This window comes from Hyalella azteca, unplaced genomic scaffold, assembly GCF_000764305.2.
Source record: "Hyalella azteca isolate HAZT.00-mixed unplaced genomic scaffold, Hazt_2.0.2 contig1071, whole genome shotgun sequence".
Taxonomy (NCBI): domain Eukaryota; kingdom Metazoa; phylum Arthropoda; class Malacostraca; order Amphipoda; family Hyalellidae; genus Hyalella; species Hyalella azteca.
Window position 1 is genome coordinate 187,542 of NW_025931403.1, and position 20,133 is coordinate 207,674.

The 20,133-nt window shown below is 38.3% G+C and overlaps 1 protein-coding gene across 1 annotated transcript; it reads left to right on the plus strand.

The window, feature by feature from the left end:
- The first annotated feature begins 1,880 nt into the window (after positions 1–1,880).
- On the plus strand, positions 1,881–14,278 carry LOC108679606. The gene is made up of 5 exons (XM_018168261.2): positions 1,881–2,218; positions 9,028–9,937; positions 11,031–11,147; positions 11,878–12,074; positions 13,198–14,278. Exons 2-5 carry the CDS (start codon positions 9,113–9,115, stop codon positions 13,523–13,525), a joined length of 1,467 nt encoding a protein of 488 aa, XP_018023750.1. The 5' UTR covers positions 1,881–2,218; positions 9,028–9,112; the 3' UTR covers positions 13,526–14,278.
- The last annotated feature ends 5,855 nt before the right edge of the window (positions 14,279–20,133 follow it).

Consider the following 20,133-nt stretch of genomic DNA (forward strand, 5'->3'; position numbering starts at 1 on the left):
GTGTTCATCCGATAACAGAAGTATCGTTCACTCGTACATGGCATATAAGAATTTTTTACAAATCTTCAGTTTATGGAAATGAAATAACATTAGAATATCCAGTAAAATAACATATCAAATTATACTATATATTGAAATTTGATCATGGAATTCTTTATGATCAACGTTATATTAGAAATTTTTCTGTTAATGTAGTAGCTAACTAGAAAGATTAAGTGTAGGTTAAGGTAGTAGAAATTAGGGAACGTGGCGTGCTATTTGGAGCTTGAAAGTTGTGGCATTGAGTGCAGTGTTGACGACCTCGTCATAATTGTGATAGACTCGCTAACACCATTGAATTGACGCATGTAAAGGGCCCTTGTTAGTCAATGCATGTAATTTCACCTCTTAGTCCTCTGTTGTGTCAGTAGTTACGACTTGGGGAAATTGCCGCGTTCATATTTGTTGCTATTCAAATTGGGAATATTGAATATAATTGTTAACTCACGAAATATGTCAGCTCATAGCGTTTCTTTTTAGTCAGACTATTCATTCTTAATTTCAGCGCTGGATTTGAACTTAACCTCCGAGATTCTTTTGCGCACTCGGAAAATTTACAGTGGATTGCTGATAAAATTAATTTAAATAGTTATATATGCTTGATTTCCTCATGGCTAATTTTATCGGTGTTTACCATAAAAAATTATTTTTTATGACAAAAATGAACAGAAAATTTTTTGTGGTATACGTTAGTAATTCTAAGATTCGTATATAACTTCGTATTAGTTGACGCCGAAAACCAAGTGAAAATGAAATCGCACAACTTCCACACTGAGAAGAGGTAGATTCTAATAAGGCTTTAAAGTTATCATGATGATGTAGACGGTTCCAAAGAAGATTTTATGAAGCGTCGGACTTGCAATTTGATGCTGACAGAATATCAATTTATTAATATTTACATCGGATTTAGGTATCAGGATTTGTTGCTGTTGTTACTACATTTTTCAGTCTGAGCCATAAAGAGAGAATTGGATAGCAAATGAAACACGTGCATCGTCTTACACACTTTACATCGATACTTTGATTATTACTAATCACTTGATTACATTGTAAAGCAGATGAAGATTGTTTCATTAAGTCCCAAGGCTCAGATAGGGTAATCTAAAAGTCTAAATGCATGTGGGAATACCTCTATTTTCATCGCGAAATCTGGACGTGCTATGGACTCAATTAAAAAATCGCCGATTTGAAAATTATTTTGAATTTTCAACTAACACTTTCCGCTCTAATCAAATTTTGATGCCTTCTATCCCACTAATTGTTTAATTAATTCTAGAAGAAATCACCTTACCCAATGCTGTTTAAGCATTGCGCGTTCCTCGCAAAAATAAATTTTCAAAATAGCATATTCGTAGAACATCATAAAATCGGGAGAAAATTACTGCGCACTGTGCGCAGTGGAAACATAAATGTTATCGAAAATACGTATACACTCGCTCCTGTTTTTTATGACAAGGAGGCAGTTGCGAAGTGCCTCATTTCCTTTAATCCAAGGAGCTTCATACCATCGGAATTTGTTTACTACACTTAACGTCTCAATTTACCGAGGGGCGGAGCTAAGGGCAACCACATTATCGTTGCCTTCCACCGCCATTTAGCTCAGGTTAATATGTGCACTGCTAACAGAAGATGACGCATTAAATTCATTCCAGACTTTTTTGTTCATCTAAACAAAACTTTCAAAAATTGAAAAATAATGTGGAAGCTTTTTCTGAACAAAATCTTTCAATGATTAAGATCGTGAAGTTGAATATAGTGACTTGCGACACTCCGGTCAGTGCATCTTTTTTTTCCTCATTAGTGTGTCTGTCTTGGAGTCGGTGCGATAGTTATGGCTTAGACGTAAGAGGGTTAGGGTGTTATTCTCTCGTCCGAAAGATCGACGAAAAAAGCTGTCGGAGAGTGAGGATAAAGAGTTTTCAGCGCAGGTCGCCTGTAATTCATTACTGAGAAGTTTCATTCATTAATCTCCTTTGCAGAGCTTCATCAAGAAAGCTCAGGGTCATCGAGCCCAATTGGATGTATCATCTTTACTGAAAAGTTCCTTGTGAGAAACGATCGCTGGGTAAGGCAGAGGCCCAAGACGCCGCTAAAATGTGCTAGCTTGACCTGAACTGCCTTTCCGTGGTGGCTCTGAAATCCTAATTAAAGAAAAACTGCCGCGACTCCTACAGTATTGGTGAGTCCATGCCTGTTTACTGCGCGTGTGCTGATAGTAATGTTTTCATATAAGTCAATATTATTGGTCTTTGCGATTTATTGTTTTTTCACGCGAAAAAGGAAACTTATGAAAACTATGCTACTAATTTCCCAGCATTAAAAATTGAGCCTTTATATTTCTTCCAAAACGAAACATGATAATTACTCTACTCTGTATGTATATGAGTTGTTTATGACACAAAAAAGAAGAGAATATTTTTCTCGCGTATTAATTCAATAATTTTCAAATCAAAAATAATCTGTATTACGATGTAAATTCAGTCGAAAAGGAGAACATTTAGGTATTCGAAAGTGCCATCTAATGCCGCTCCTTCATGTTCTAGATAGCATCTTAAACTGTATCGAACGAACGAAATGGCATTCGTTCGTTATCACGTAGTGTCGTTATTTGCATTCTGGAAGTTAAGAATTAGGAAATTAAGAATTATTTGCTATTACATGTTGCCAGAGCACGAAATTAATCGTTATATCTCGCGGAAATTACAGTGAGGTGACCCTATTTTCCTTGCCCTGCAACATATTGCACGTCCAAGATGATGCTTTTCCAAGGCGTTGCCATTGATCGTATTTTGAGGTTGCACGAAAATCCGCCCCCTTACGTGTGTTACATAAATTATCGCCAATAATGTTTGTGTTTACATGTCTCTTTTTCAGCCTTGGTCTGCCTGAGATCACGTACAAGATTACATTGACAGTAAATAAACGAGATGTTTATTTAAGTATGGCAATGTAAATTTAGTTATCGTTCCTCTATACTCCGTTCTTTAGTGTATTGAAATCAATCTGAATTTCATTTGTTTGTCTTTTCACATCCGTCTGTTATCACTCACTAATTTTTTATCTCTCATTAGCTTGTTATCACTCGTCAGATATCTTATCAATTTTTATCGCTCATTAGTTTGTTATCGCTCATAATTTCGTTATCACTCGCCAGTTATAGCTCATTAATACAGTCATTGGTTAAATGGTTAATAGCTCATTAGTTTGATCGTTCATTAGTTCGTTATCGACTTACCGCTTACCTGTTATCTTCTTAGTTTGCTATCACATATTAGTTCGTTATCGCTTGCCTGTAATCATCATAGTTTGCTATATCGCTCATTGATTCGTTATCGCTTGCCTGTTATCTTCTTAGTTTCCAATCGCTCATTAGTTCGTTATCACTATCGCTTAATTGTTCGTTATTGCTCGCCATTTATCTTCTTAGTTTGCCATCGTTTCTCAGTTCGTAATTGTTTGTTTGTTATCTTCTTAATTTTCAAGAAATTTAAAAGCAAACAAAACATCAAGCAAATTCACCATATCGATATTGAAAACGTTTCGGAGCCAGCTCCATCATCAGTTCGAAAAACTAAAAATGAATAAAATCATATTATAAGTCAAAATTCTATGACAGACATAAAACCTAAACAAGACCTAACATTATATAAAAATAAGGACTCGATCGGAACAACTTTGTCCTAGAGGCTAGGGGTCACGAAAAGAGTAAAGCTTAAAGAAAAAAAAAAACACTAAAACAAAACAGCCTATCGATTCATTATTTCAGAGAAAACGTCATTTCTTGGCGTTTTCTTTGCTTTTTAAATTCCTTGTGAACTTATAGCGATATAAGCACACTGATAATATAGGTACTTCTTGATTTGCTATCGCTTATTAGTTCGTTGTCGTTTGTTTGTTATCTTCTTAGTTTGCTCTCCCTTATTTGTTCGGTATTGTTTGCTTGTTATCTTCTTAGTTTGCTATCCCTTTTTAGTTCATTACTGTTTGTTTGTTATCTTCCTAGTTTGTTATCGCTCATTATTTCGTTATCGCTTGTCTGTTATCTTCTTAGTTTGCTATCGTTTATTGGTCCGTTATCGCTTGTCTGTTATCTTCTTAGTTTGCTATCGTCCATTAGTTAGTTATCGCTTGCCTGTTATGTACTTAGTTTGCTATCGCTTATCGTTCCGTTATCGCTTGTCTGTTATCTTCTTCGCTTGTCTGTTATATTCTNGGGCCTGGGGCTACAAATCTGTGCCACTAATGAGCCCCAGTGGGTCAGGTAACATCCACAGCTTCCCCCGCAGGTCGGGTTACGTCCCCGACGTCGCGACTTCCTGCCCCAACATGCGGGTGCCTGCATTCATTATCCGTCGTGAGACCCTCAGGGCGCGAAGTGATTTTCCGTGGCATTTTTTCCTGCCAAGACATTGGTTATTTCTGATTTATTTTGCAGCACGTTAGAATTTCAATGTGTTTAAGCGGAAGTTAATGAAATGGCCTTTTCGTTGTGTTATATCCCAGTTAGGTTGATAGTATATACAGGATGTCCAAAAAAAAGATACTCAACTTTGGAATGGCTGTAACTCGAAAAGTAATAGAGTTAAAAAAATTTGGAAGGTCAGGATTTGTTTCCTATGTTTTTCTCCATCTCTCCACCAAAAATCAGACAGATCGATGTAGCCATAAGCGTTTGACAGAACTTTCAGTGACATGTGCTAAAATTGTGCTTGCGCAAAGTATTAGTAAGATCATTTTGCATAATCATTACGATGTCTTGACATGTTTTCTTTTCGCTGTTTTATTTTTTGTATCTGTGGTGAGACAAAAACTTGTCAATCTTTGGTGAGAGATAATCGTGGCAATCTTACGTGAGCTACGTAAGAGTCTCTGCCCGCTGCTCATTGCCGCTCAGTCCATGGAATGCCAGGCACGGCCGAGCCTCCCGCCCGGCGCGTCGCAACAAGCCGTGCATCGCGCGCCGTGCGCCTCGCGCTCCAGATTCCTTTCACTCCCACACGTTTTGGTGGACTTGGTAGGCCTCAGGTGATCATCGTTTGCTGTCAGCCAAAGATTTTTGTTTATTATGTAAAATATGATGAATTATGAGTGATTGCGTTTGAGTTAATGAGTTTGAGTTACGACGAAAGTTTTTGCAGGCATGTATATAGGTAGTCTACTCTGGAGTAAATGCTGTACAAGTGCATTGGAAAAAATGCGCATAATACATCAAAGTTATATATGTATACTGTTATGGAATGTATACTAAAGAGTTTTGTGAGGAATCATGACTGACTCACACAATTAGACAAAAATAAAGTAAAGTAGATTCAGCTAATATTTATTGAAAATTGGTGATATGCAGGTGCTCCTGCAGGGCGTTGATGAGGCCATTCTAATAGAGCGGCTGAATCGGAATATTTATATAATGGAGTATATATAAATAGAATAGCCGAGAAGCTGGTAATTTAAAAAAAATGGTCTCAATAATGTGGTATCGTATTCACCAGAAAAAAATGCTCCTTAATGGCATTGCCCCGATGAGTCCCCGAAACAGAAAAAGCAAAAATAAAACCGTTCTCTAATTGATGGATTAATCCTGCGTATACGAATGACCAAGCTATATGAAACAAAAAATGACGTATGTTTATGAACCAAGATTGGCTAACGAACCTAAAATTTGATGCGTTTTAGTGCTAATGTTGCTTGAAAGCGTCAATTATGAAATATAAAAGAAATCGGTGAAAGGAAGGGACTCTATAGACTTGAAATATAAAAGCTTAGTTGTAGACTTGGCTTTGAAAGGTTGAGGAAACGGTGAAGAACGTGAGTCACAGCTTAGGCAACGTGTTCCGGCCAACACTGCATGGAGACTCCGTTTCACAATAAAGTTGAGACTTGAGTTAGTAATAATTGAAGAGTAACGTAGAGTAGAGAGTAACAAATTTATGCAGAGTAACTTATAATAGTTAAGTTTTGGTCTCAGGAAAATTTGATCCAAAGGGAATTATTTATAGTTATACGAGTATATCGCTCTGGCTGCTTCTTGTCAGAGCGAAACTGCTGCTATAATTAGATAAGTAGAGCTAACTACATTTTGTCCCAGCTCAATGGTAGATAGTTATCCCCCTGAGTTAACAATGTTCTTCTATTGGTTACTGATTAAATTCTAATTATATTAAAACATTGCTCTTCTTATAGAAAAATTTCAAATTGTTAAAAAATGTAGAGCCCATATTTTCATTTGTAATATTTATAATATATATTTTCATAAAAAGTCTTTTTGCAACGACAAAACATTATTAGAAGAAAGATTATTTGAAAGACTACATCTTGATGACCACGTCTGAAGTTCTGAAGTAGCTCAGCAGCTGTGCTCAATTGAAACTTAAAATACCGGGCATTTTTGTCCACGCGTCTGAGACGCCTGCCCGGTAAAGCAATCGTCTCTCCGTTCCCTTTAGTGTTTACTTGTGTCCTACAAACAACTGTACTTGCGCCTCGAAGCTCTTTAGTATTTACTCTACCGTACAAAATACTTTGTTTTCTTATTTCTGAAGCCTTCTTAGAAGCTGCAATATGTCTTCCTTGCTAAAAGTCTCCGAGCCAGTAGGTACCGAGAAAAACTATCTTTAATTACTAACTTTTTTCTATTGTAAATATCTTCTCATTTGTAAAGTACCATTGAAAAACCAAGATGTTGATGTCTCCTATATACGAAACCACTTTGGCTCAATTAATTTTGTTCTATGGGCATTTCGAATAATATTATCTTCGAACGTTGCGGTCGAAATTTCCTTCACAGTCATGATTATAATTATCATTGGATTTTGCACTGCAGCTTTCATCGGGCAGAACTACAATGCAGCAAATCTAAGAAAATAATCGGCTATGTTCAGTGTTGGAGGCAGTCCAGTTCGATTTTGATTACTAAGGAAGCATTCATTAAAAAAAATTAATTATGGAGAAACGCCTATAGGAATTGCTGCACTACTCACACCGTCCCGTTATGCCACGCTAAAATCTCCAGTCTGCATTTTCTTCTCAGACTGTTCTCCAATCTTATTTTCGCGCACAGTATGTAGTTTTACCACATAGTGTGCAGTTATATGTACATATTATGTAGCTGTAGCATATAGCATGTAGTTATGTAGTATATTATGTAGTTTTTGCATGTAGTATGTAGTTATGTAGTATATTATGTAGTTTTTGCATGTAGTATGTAGTTATGTAATATATTATGTAGTTTTTGCATATAGTATGTAGTTATGTAGTATATTATGTAGTTTTTGCATATAGTATGTAGTTATGTAACATATATTATGTAGTTTTTGCATTTAGTATGTAGTTATGTAGTATATTACAAGTTTTCATATACGCCCGATTGTCGCGGCTTCTTACATGCGATCCATCCCCAAAATTCATGACATTCTCACTCTTTATAAGAACTAAGAAACTAACGAACATTTATGCTCTCTGTAAAAAAAAGCTAATCATGTGTTTCATGAAATAATTTGTGTGCTGGCTAGAATTTCAAAAGCCACCCAAAAAACTAGCCAGGCAGTAACAATCCAAAAAGTGAAGTTATCGTAGCGACTTCCCTCTTTATTTTTTTCTTGTAAAACTTACGGACAAAAATTCCACACACAAATAAAAAATAAGTTACATAACATTGAAAATTAACCAGAAAAATAATGGACTCTAATCAACATGAATATTCAGGATGTCGGAGGAAATTTCAAGCTTCAAAAGAATAACAGTGCAAAGCGTTACACATCCGGCAACTATAGCGAGGGTGAGGAGCCCTATATAGTCTTCTTAAAAACTCTTCAGGTAGATTCTAGAATCTAGTTGACTCTGTCGAAAAAAAATTAAATGAATTTCATTAGAGCTGTAAAACGATTTTTAACCATGACAGTGACGATAATCACAAACAAACTCAAACCCCTACTCGTCACAAACTATGTTTAAGAGTAGCGCAGCTGATACCCAACTCGCACTCGCAGCAATAGCAGAATTAATGAGCAATGATCGAGGCAGGTGCCGTTGCTACTAAGTACAGTTCCTGTCGAAACTAAAGGCATCATTTGAAAACTTCGTGTCGCACCCGCGCTGGACGGAGAATTTTCGTTATGTCAGAGTTACTCGTCTCCATATGCGATGCCTATTTTTCCCGCGTGTCGCACGGTGACGATATTGGAATATAAAAATTTTAGTTAAGAAGTCTATACGATCTTCTGCTAAGCGAACTAAATTCTTTGATGTTATGTGGAAGTGGTCGTGTATTTTAATAGACATGAACTTGTGAAATATTAACTGACTAATACGCCAATAAATATCTCACGGATATCAGCGCTGAGTGCTTGGCAGGCACCGTACGTAGTAATTGTTGTACGTGCTCGTCCAAATATTTTTGAAGCACAGGGAGGCATTGCCATTTAGGTGTACAATAATTTTATATAACCGTCACCAGAGAAGCTTGAAAGTATACGTGCTCGTCCAAATATTTTTGAAGCACAGGGAGGCATTGCCATTTAGGTGTACAATAATCTTATATAACCGTCACCAGAGAAGCTTGAAAGTCATATTGGCCAATAAAGTCAATTCATGTATTTCTCGCGGTATGAATATCGCTCCGAAATAGTTGCAAAAAACTGCTTGTGCGGGATAATTACCTCTAGCAAACGATGATATTTTCCATTGACTGTTTTTACTATCAGAAAATGATCGTAATATTACGAATTACATGAAATTTTTGTGAAGTTACGAATTAGGATTAGACAAGCTATACATTTGCCCGGTTACGGTGATGCTTTCCCATGTCAACTTCCTCGTTACATGAAACAATATTTATTTTCTTTTAACGTTATGGACAACTACGTACGTAGAGGTGCTTCGTGTGTGTTCAGGCGTAACGGCTTGCCGCGCGCAATGTTGTCCGACTTGTCTGGAGTGTTTAGCTGCCACACGAAGGTGTGATTCTAACGCTCGTGTTTGTTTTGCGGACAGCTGGAGAGGTTGTGGCGGAGTCCGCGCTGAGTGATCGCGTGCGCCGCTCCGTGGGCAGGACAATGCGCGCCTGTCACGTCGGCAAATGGACGCTCTTCACCACTTCAGTGCCACCACATCAAAGAAACTCTGTTCCTCGCTCCTCAACCTCCACAAGTGCGCTGGCTCTTGTCATTGCCACGTGCTGTGTCACGCAGTGAACACCTTCCTTCGCTCTACACCACGAGTCTGTTCCGTGATGGACCAGCGGCAAGAGATTAGGATTCGCGGCGATTTGGGCATTTTCTCAAATGCTAACCGAATTAAGACCATGTGCTATCACCGTTCCACTAATGTTGTATTTAGGAAATTTTCACGCAAACACGAGTGCAAGGTCGTGAACGACAATCTTAAAAGTGAGCGTGCTGCTGTAAACTGTGATAACACGTTCTTGGTGAAAAGAGAATGTAAAGATGCGGCAGACTTACTCTACATGCAACGAAGTGAAGAGACGGATTACTCATTACTCAGTTCAGCCCACAAATCAAATCCTGTCAAGAGGCCTCTGCACTGGACTCGTTTATTTCCTACCGCATCTAGTTTGAGAGTTTATTTAATTATATTATTGTTTCTTGCTCAGTGTTCGGCCAAACTAGTGGCTGGCTTTTCTAGTCAACTGATTCTAAGGGAAAAAGTGAAAAACCATCCTCCTCATCAAGCGATTTATCCGATGTTCTCTTCTGCATCTGTGTCACGGTCCATCCGCAGTTCAGACAACTCGGCAGAAGCCGACTTCTCATACCCTCTCAACTCAACGCTCGCGTTCGCAAGATTTTCGGACGCAAATTCTACTTCACCTAAAGTTCCAGATTCTTGTGAAGTCTCTAACATCAAATGCGCCCTTCGATCTGGATGCGGCATGGCGCTTCAGGTAAGAATGACCTTAATTCAACTTATTTATAAGTTTTCTCCATAATTTGGTCTCCATTGATATGGCTTTATCGAATCTATATTGGCATAGTTTTTAGAATTGAAACTCGTGGTCTAATTGTTCATTTACAAGTAACTCTCCCTTGCAAACTAAACAGTGAGTTCGAGTGCGTGGGTTCAAAAACTAGGGTAACTTTAATTATGATGGTAATTATCGAATAAATAAACAAATCATTTTGCTATATTTCGACGTCCTAACACTTCAACGGCCTTTGTTATATCCTTGTTATTCCCCTAAAAATGAAACTTTGTTATGTGGGGTCAAAACAGTTGGACAATCTAGCAACAATTCCTGTCCAGTTGAGTTGACAGTCAAAAATCGCTAAATCTACAGAAATGCCCATCAATAATAAAAAGTTTAACTTGCTTCGATTCGTGCAACCGGGATGTCTCATTTTATATTAATCGTTATGGAATATTTTGTCGTGTCTAATGCCGCAGTATGATGTCATGTGTTACGTCCCGCTCTATATCTGTCAAGTAACATTTCATATTTTTCGGGATGTAATTTTCGAGTTGCAGGAAGATGTAATTAATGTCACGCTGTATAACTTTACTCCTGGACAATTCCTTCCTTTCCTCTTTTTATTCTTTCCGAAATATTACTCGTCTCGTTGTCCCTGTTAATTTCGAAAATTCAATTCCAAGGCCAGGAGGTTTTACAAGAGTATATATGTTCCCTCCATACTTTGTTTCGTTACAAACACATGAGTACGTGAAAAATAAACAAGCATCGCGCTAACTCATACGTGTAATACACAGTCAATTCATGTTGACTGTGTACACCACTCGTATAGAGTATATATATAAACAAATGGACGCGCAACCGCGGACAATATAGTATATACATATCTGTTCATTATATACTCGCTAAATAATGGTAATAGTAATACATAATGTGGTGTGAAATTTGTAGTATTTTTTTTTTATTTTTTTAGTGCGTTCGCTGAATAATGGTAATAGTAATACATAACGTGGTGCTAAATTTGTATTGTTTTTTGAGTGCGTTGAGCCTCGACGTTTTGTACTGGCAGAAATACATGCTGGACTGCGCTGACTTGATCAGCGGCCGCACCGAGCGCTGCGACGACCACTGCAAGGACAGCCTCCTCATCCTCACCTCGACCCAAGAGGGCCGCGCTCTCATGGAGGTGAGTTGTGATTCTTGTCCGACGATGTTCCTGAACTTGAGATCATCTTTAGGGTACGCACACAGTGGAAGCAGGTTTGCCCGTGCGGGCAACCTGCTCCAACCTGCCACAAGAATGAACATAGGATAATAATGTAAGTGTTCACAGTGAAAACCTGTACAAATAGGCCAGCGCCAGGCCTGTTTATTTCAGCGCTGGCAACCTGCTTTCACTGCGTGGGACCCTAAATTATGTCTTTGTGTCTCTCATTTAAAAGTTTAGTTATAAACTTTGATGGGGTTGGCTGCTAGATAAAAATTTTCATAGCAGATGTGCAAGACTAGCTTTATTTTTGAGGTCACGTGCGGAAATATTGATCCGAGTCAACATCAATTTCCATGTAATCAGTCTAATAAACTATTGAATAAAAAACTCCGAATTTTTTTGGTTTTAATTGTGCAATTAGCTTTGTTATCATGTCAGTGTCTACAAATTTGACTTGAGAATATGATTCTGCAACTGCCTTGTATGTGAAATCAGTCTAATGATTATTAACTTACGGACGAATAACTCCGAAATTAGATATTAATTGTGAAATTAGATATAGTTATTATGGCAGTGTTTAGAATTTTTTAAAAATCAAAACTTTAAAAATTTTAAAATTTTTTTAAAAATTAAGTGTTTTTTAGAATTAGTTGATTCTAAAACTGCCATGTAATTGATTTGATAAATTCTGCTGTTGTGTCGCCAGTGCGCGTGCAGCGACCAGTTCTGCGAAGATACCAAGGCGCGGCTGGAGGTGTGCCGGGAGGAGGTGCTGCGGCTACAGGCGCACTACGGCGAGTACTCTTGTCGCCTCGCACATCTCCTCTGCACCGCCGACACTCGCTGCGCCACCGCCATCGCTTACTACGACAAGTTCTGCCGCAGGATGTTCTCCGGCAGGAGGTAGAGTATTTCTAGTCTTGTTTATTTGTTGCTACGTAAAAAATAAGTATAAAACTTTCATTGCCATTTATAATTTCAATCAGTCACTAAAATAACTTATCCTGCATATAGATTGGTCGTGACGATCTTGCATATATATATTTTTTATCCTGATACTCACGAGTGCTTCTCGTCCGCACTCGTCAACACGTTCAACTTAGCCAGACGTTACTTCTTATCTCGCATCTCATTTGAAGCTGTCATGTTATTCAAGACTACGTGTTCATCTCATTGTTTAACTTTTGTTTATAATATCCAATCTCACGCACTGGTATCTTGTTACATGTCTATTTTGAGCCGAATTTCACGCAGATTGTTGTTCCCGATATATCTTTTAAACAAGCGGCAGATTGTTTTTTATAGTATGTAATCTCAACAACATGCATACGTTTAAGCATGAAATGGCATGCCTCTAACTGTCATAACGTTATTCGTGATATGGCATGCCACTAACAGTCATAACGTTACTCGTGATATGGCATGCCACTAACAGTCATAACGTTATTCGTGATATGACATTCCACTAAGAGACAGCACGTTAATCGTGATATGGCATGCCACTAACAGTCATAACGTTATTCGTGATATGGCATGCCATATCACGAATAACGTTATTCGTGATATGGCAAGCCACTAACAGTCATAACGTTATTCGTGATATGGCATGCCACTAACAGTCATAACGTTACTCGTGATATGGCATGCCACTAACAGTCATGACGTTATTCGTGATATGACATTCCACTAACAGTCATAACGTTAATCGTGATATGACATGCCACTAACAGTCATAACGTTATTCGTGAAATGTCAAGCCATTAACAAACATAACGTTATTCGTGACATGGCATGCCACTAACAGTCATAACGTTATTCGTGATATGGCAAGCCAATAACAGTCATACTGTTATTCGTGATATGGCATGCCAATAACAGTCATACTGTTATTCGTGATATGGCATGCCACTAACAGTCATAACGTTATTCGTGATATGGCATGCCAATAGCAGTCATGACGTTATTCGTGATATGGCAAGCCAATAACAGTGATACTGTTATTCATGGTACGTCATCCCTCTTGCAGCTGCTCGGCTCGCTGCAACAACAGCATCTCGATCCTGCAGCGGCAGGAGAAGGCTGCTCGGCTGGAGGCGTGCGAGTGCGATGGCTCAGAGCCGTTCGACTGCCACAACATCAAGAAGAACATGGCGAGGCTTTGCTTCCACAAGCTTTCGGAGGAGGAGAAGCAGCAGGAGGAAGAGGAAACCAACGAGATCGACACTTCCCGGCTGGGAGACAAGTCTCGAGCAGCCACAGCGTGTCTCAGTCTCCTTCTCTTTGCTGCCGTCGGGGTGGCGTCTATGGCTCAGGCTACTTCATGGAGGGTATATACGCGAAATGGCCTGTACTAGTCTACCTACGATGAGAATGTGCGACTTATGTGCTATTGAATTTTTGTTTTTATATCTGAAATTTGAACTCATTGCAGTTTATTGTCACCATTCAAAGTCCCAAAACTTTTCACATGTCAAGCGGTTATGACACAGACGCGCAGCCAAACGAACGTTAATCAAGTGCATTTGGTTTTCTGTTTCACATCAGGATGTTCGCCGCTAGGATACATCAATTTTTTCTTCTAAATTTTACTGCAGTGATCGGTAACACGATAGGGGAAGTTCTCATGAAAGCGTGCAGTGTTATTATGATTTAGTGAGGTGATATAGGATTTCTGGTGAAACTAAATATATCTCATAATGAAAGTAAGCTGAAATCTTTTGCACAATAAACCCCATCCGAAATCTTATTGTATTTTAAAGGAAATCTTGAGGTAAATCGAGGTGTAAAGCTTTCAAAAGCATTTTTGAGATTTTGATGCATCCGAATTGCTACTTTCATTTCACCTCAGACATGCTTGCATCGACATGCCACTCGGAGTTCTTCCTCAAGCGTAGCCTCTGAGTCAAAAATCGATAAAAATGGCTTTTCAGTTTTGTTAGCTCATTTGTAGCCGAGAACAAGACCCTTTTAATGCAGCAGGTCATGAGCATGCACGTGCCTCGTGTTGCACCTGAGGCAGTTTTTAACTTGTAAAAATTTTTTATAAATGTTTATAAATTTAGCTTCACAAGAAGTTGTAGACTTTTTCATTACTTGGACTACGTTGGATTAATAAGTACTTACGCTCTCTTTTCTTGCCCATGATTGATGGATTTTGCTTGAAAGTCCGTCAATGATTGGCCGATGAACTTACGATCTCTTAATTTTTTTTAAAGTATAGGTCCAGGTCTCAAAACTTGTGAAAACTGTACATTTTCCGCAATCGATACAAATATTCCTTAGCAAATGATATGTATTTAGATTATAATTAACCTCAAACTGGACCAAAATAAGTCATGTGGTGAATGTTGGTACTCACATAACGAGTAATGAGTGATGGTAAAGCCGGTGACAGTACCATGCAAGCAGTTTTTGACCTTGTTCTTCTTTTTGAACCTGTTTTATGTATTTGGTCGCCCTGAACAATTTGATTTGTTAGGTATCAAAGCTTATAACTCCTAGAGTTTAGGAGCTACAACTTCGAGAGATCTAACGTTTGATTTGTATTACAAATATCTATCGACTCTACAAGCCTTATTTACTGATTTATGTAATTAAAAAAAATTCGGTTGAAAAGAAAAATTAAAACGCCCTTAAAAACATCAAAAACTCCATAAAAAAGAGCTTTAGATTCGATAGAAATTTGCTTTATGCGTATAATACTATTTTTCTAAAATTTAAGCTATGAAACTGAATGTGTTTACAACTTTTATAAAGCCCCTATTTAAAACATCTTCTTTACATCTCACTTTTATTCCTGCGAACATAATGTGCTTGTATTGGTGTTTTACGTACGTGTATGAATTCCCGAAATTTCGGCCAATTAATGAAGAATTTTTATCGAGATGCACCCTTTAATTTTTTTTTCTCATTCGATGGTTGAGAGTTTCACTGTCGATGGGTATTCTAATACGAAAACATACTTTGAATTATTCGTTCCTGATATTAACACTGCTTTATTCAATAGTTTCATGGTACTCGTATTTATTATACGAGTACTCCAAATCTGGTCTCGCAAGAAGCAATGTTTGATGTCATTTGAGAATGGAAAGCTAATTTAAACAATTATTTGTTGCACATTAGGTGTATGTGTAGTGTGATGAAAAGAATGTATGTAGATAAAAACGTGTAAAATTGCAAAAAGTAAAAGCATTGAATAGAATCGTGAGATGTGTTCCAATAATCCTTGCCTTCGCTCGTTCGAAACCTGAAAAGATTGGGGCATCCATCGTTACGCTCATCGTTATGGTCGATTTTCCATTTGTGATGGACAAGTTAGGCTGAAAGTCTTGAATCGTGAACGGCTGAACCATCAGTAATGCCGCCAGCATTCACGTGAACGTGACCTCGCCGGAAAGTTTTTTTGAGATCAGAACGACTTTTACATGAATGCTCCCATTATCAAGTGAGCGTAGCACGAAAATACTGGGACTACTATGAAGAAAATATTCTAACTGATAAAGTCTTATATCAAGAATATGCAGAAAAAATCTATCACAAAAAGCAGTGAAAGTTTCATTGCTCTGGTCTCCTAATTAAGCGTCCGCAAGCCAAATATCCCATTTTATTATAACGCTGCAGATCAATTAGCTGTTCACAAATCGGTTGGCAAGCAATTCATGCGGATCATAATCCAAAAATTCCTAGGGCTTAATTTCCAATGATCTGCGAGCTGAAGCAATTAAGGGTTTTTGTCTTCGTCGATGCGTGGCCCCGTTAACTGCTTTCATTTGTGGCGCGGCGAGAGAAGCTTTCGTTCCAGCGAGCGGCCGCGGACCACCCGCGCCGCCCGCACTCTCTCGACCTGTCGCTCCTGCGAGCGTCTCGAGAGACAGACCTCCCGCTATGAACACCCATGCTGCTCCAGCTCTGAAATACAGCGCTTTTTTTCGCGTTGAAGCTCAATGAGCCTATTGGTGCTTGCATTTTTCCCTTGCCAAAAGATAAAGTGCAATTGAAAACGAACGATCTAAAAGACTTCCGATCGAGCATGTTTTTACTCCGGCCAACAGGCATGTTTTTACTCCGATCAACGAACTTTACGACTTTCTGTCAACTCCATTTACAAGAAGAAACATAGAAAAAACTAATGTTTAAAGAAACTTTGAAACCTTCTTCATAAGGTGCTTGGCTCTCGGATCATCATATTTACGAAAAAAATGCACGTCAACAATTCGAAAAGGGCATTTCCACTGGTTTTTGACACAATTGTTCTCAAATCCCAACTTATCAATTAAAAAAGTGTTTGAAATAAACACCCTAGTACAATAATTATTTATCCCAATTTCATCAACCAGCGAGCGTTCAGTTGAAATTCTCCGTCTATGAAAGCTTTCTCTCAATCGATCACTATAGACTTGATTTCATGTTATTCATTAAGATAAGAATGTCTGATCTATATGACTGAGTTAAATAGCAGAACATAAATAAATTTTCAACAAGAGAAGCACAGTAACTACAAGAGTTTAGTAATTTGAAGGAAGGAGTTCATAATTAAGTCAGCGCTGCAGTACCGGCAAGTACCACATCGGCCTACAGACTCCACTCTGCCAAGTTATGCAGCGTTCGTTAGGTTGTCTGCCGCTGCATATGCTGGAGGATTTTTTATCTCAGTTTTGAAGGGTTGATGCATGTACGAAATCAGGTGCTATTGCAGGTAAGTGCTGGGCCTGACACGCTCATGTTTTCCTATTGCAGATACGTGCACGGCAAGGTACGTGCAGGGCCAGGCACGCCCTTGTTTCTCTATTGCAGATACGTGCACGGCCAGGTACGTGCATCGGCTGGTGCGTCCATGTTTTCCTATTGCAGATACGTGCACGGCCAGGTACGTGCAGGGCCAGGCACGCCCTTGTTTCTCTATTGCAGATACGTGCATGGCAAGGTACGTACCTCGCCTGGTACGTCCCTGTTTTCCTATTGCCGGTACGTCCAAACACGTGCTGGGCCTGACACCCCCCTGAGAATTGACTTTCATTGCTTCTTCGTTCCTGCACCTCCCAGGGTTAATGAAGTGGTAATAGTAAAATATTTTTATAGGCCTGGCGCAGTGTTTAGAGATAATTCGACCGCGTAATTAGGATAAATCTGTATTGAGATATCACCAGCATCATGAGTTTTATTTCACTAGATTGCTTAAATCGCAAATTCACTAAAAATTTTAAAGCAAAGAAAACCCCACAAAAATTCACCATTGCTTTACTGAGAAAGTTGTTCTCTTGACAACGTCTTCTGCAACGGTTGTCCTCTTGATTTAAAGCCAATATTCTATAACAGATACCTCGATTACAATATCTATCATTTTCAAGCATCCCTCTCTTGTTAAAATTTTCTTTGATTACCTAAACTTGCAACATAATGCAATTAAATTTAACGTGGAACTTCAATCTAACAATAGTTTATTCTTTCCCGACTGCAATTTTACGAAACCTAACGGCCGTTTTCAAACATCTGTTTTCCGTAAATCGACTTTTACCGGCCGAAGCACCAGCTTTTTAGCTTTGTTTTGTGTAGTGTGCATCTGCTTATGTTGGGATGACGTCACGTAATTTTATTCTAGGGTCGCAGAGTATACAGGGAAGAGTTATAGGACTTGCAGTTACTACTTGCAGTTATTGGACTTGCAGTTACTATCGCGCCCTCCTCATTTGGCAGTGCGCGCACTCAAGCCGAACAGCGCAACGTTCCACAGCCCAACAGTGACCATGAGGTTTTAGATTTTGGTTGTGGATCTTCCGATCTGCGTATTTAATCAGAATCATTGTAAATTTTCAAAGAGAGGCCTAGTTTAAATGCAGCCTTTATCTTTTATCCACCGCAAATTGTGCATAGATAGATTTTAACTTTATAATTCATTTGGTTGGAATTTATGTTTTAACTTACTTTTTTTTTCTTTTTAATTTCGACTGTATTAATTTCTGATTGTTTTAGTATTCAAGATTTTTCTAACTGACGATGGAGCTGTACTAGAAAACATTTTCAGTCGCGATATGGTAAATATTTGTGGAGTTTTCTTCTATCTCTTTTAGATTTTTAGTGAAGTTTTATTTATAGCAGTGGGTCACGAGGCAAATTTAGATATAAGCAAAATTAAAATATGCGCAATTCTATTCAACTTAGGCAATTCTATTCAACTGCGTAAAAATACGAATTATATAATTATTTTGTATTGCAATGTGCATGTCACTCATCACCATGAATTCTGTCTGCATTCAAGATAACGGGATTATCGAATCTCGGTGATTATTTTCTCCGGCAAGGGCGGATGAAGCTGCTTGTTCATTATGAACGTTGAAACATGAATACCAATTGGAACAACATCGTTGCGCATGTCAATTATATCTTTTCAAATATAAAAGTTTCATAAATAATTAGCAAAATGTTTAACAGAGTTGAATTGATCAACCTTATCACTTCAATGTGCTTCCTAACCACATGCATCAAATATTTAATCTTTCTATGCCTATGCATCATGTAGCCGGTTGATGAATTGCCAGGAAGATAACACACGCACTGGCATCAACCGCACGATGCGTATATATCATAAATCAAAATATATGTCACGTGGATATATGTTCCATGTACCTTGTGAATCAAGTCACGAAAAGTTCAAGAATCGGCACCAGGCCATGGGCCTATTTCTTCAACGCCGACACTTCTATTCTACTTTATTTCCAATAAAGTGAACTGGGAAAGAGATGTGTTTTAAGAATTTGCGTGCAGTGAAAAGTGTAGATTCCAGATCTGAAACATTTAGAAAAATCTGGCCAACTGCGCGCAACGATCAGTGGAAGGTTCAAAGGCTCGTATCAGCTTTCTGACAGCTAGGATGGAGGGACTCTTCGATAATCATTTGCCCAACGATGGGCTAGCGAATACTTCCATAAAAACTGACATGAAGTTTGTTCCACTTGAGAAGCAATGCAGGCAATCAAGTAGATTGCCTGACAAGATGAGGAAACGGTTCTTGGTTCATGGCCGAAGTCTGGGTTCACGGCCAGCATTGCGTTATTGGAAGTAGGCGACGCGTGTAATTGGCCGTCCAGCGGCTACGAGGCCGGGTCGTCATTGCTTATGATCGCTTCTGTCATGATTGATAATTTGATTTTCTCTTTGGTGGATAACAACGTTAATTTCATGATGGCAATTGCAAAATGTTATTTTGAAATTATCAAGATTGCGAAAATTATTTGTACGATCAGTTCTTAAGATGACTGGATTGGAACGTTATTCTTAAAAAATACTGAAGTTTATCGACAACTTTGAATTGTAACCAAAAAGATTGAATTCATTTAGTGGCAATTATTTTCAAGGACAGGAATTCGTTGCTTTATATTTTATAGATGCCGGGTGAACATACATGAATTTCTCCTAGCCGGTGAACACACATTCGAATATAGTGCATAAATTTTACAGGTTGACATTTGTTCTCTTAAAACCATCCCATAAAATCATCCCTTTAATGGGATGATTTTATGTTTCACCAAACATAAAATGCTGGTGACAAATTCACAACAGTTAATCAAATAGATATCAAATCAATCTGTATGAATTTAGTTAATACCAAAGCACAGTGAAAATGACGACCGATGAAATATTTATTAATGGAAGTTACAGAAAGCTTGCCCAAGTTTGCTCGCGTGAAGAAGTTTCAATGGACTATTGGGAGAGCGACTGAAGATACGTGATATCTCCTCAGCTGTCGTACGCGTTACTGCTTAGACCATTACTGCTAATGAGGACGAATTCTTCCTCAAGTTCTTAATGGAGTAACTACAATTCATTTGAATAATTCAAGTTGATGAAGGAATTTTAATTACGAATTCGTTTCAGGCCTGGCGTAGCGTTACTTGATCGACGGAATTTAAGTATTTTGTTGTGCACGTTGTCTGAGGCTTCTTTTTGAACTGATTTCGAGAATTGA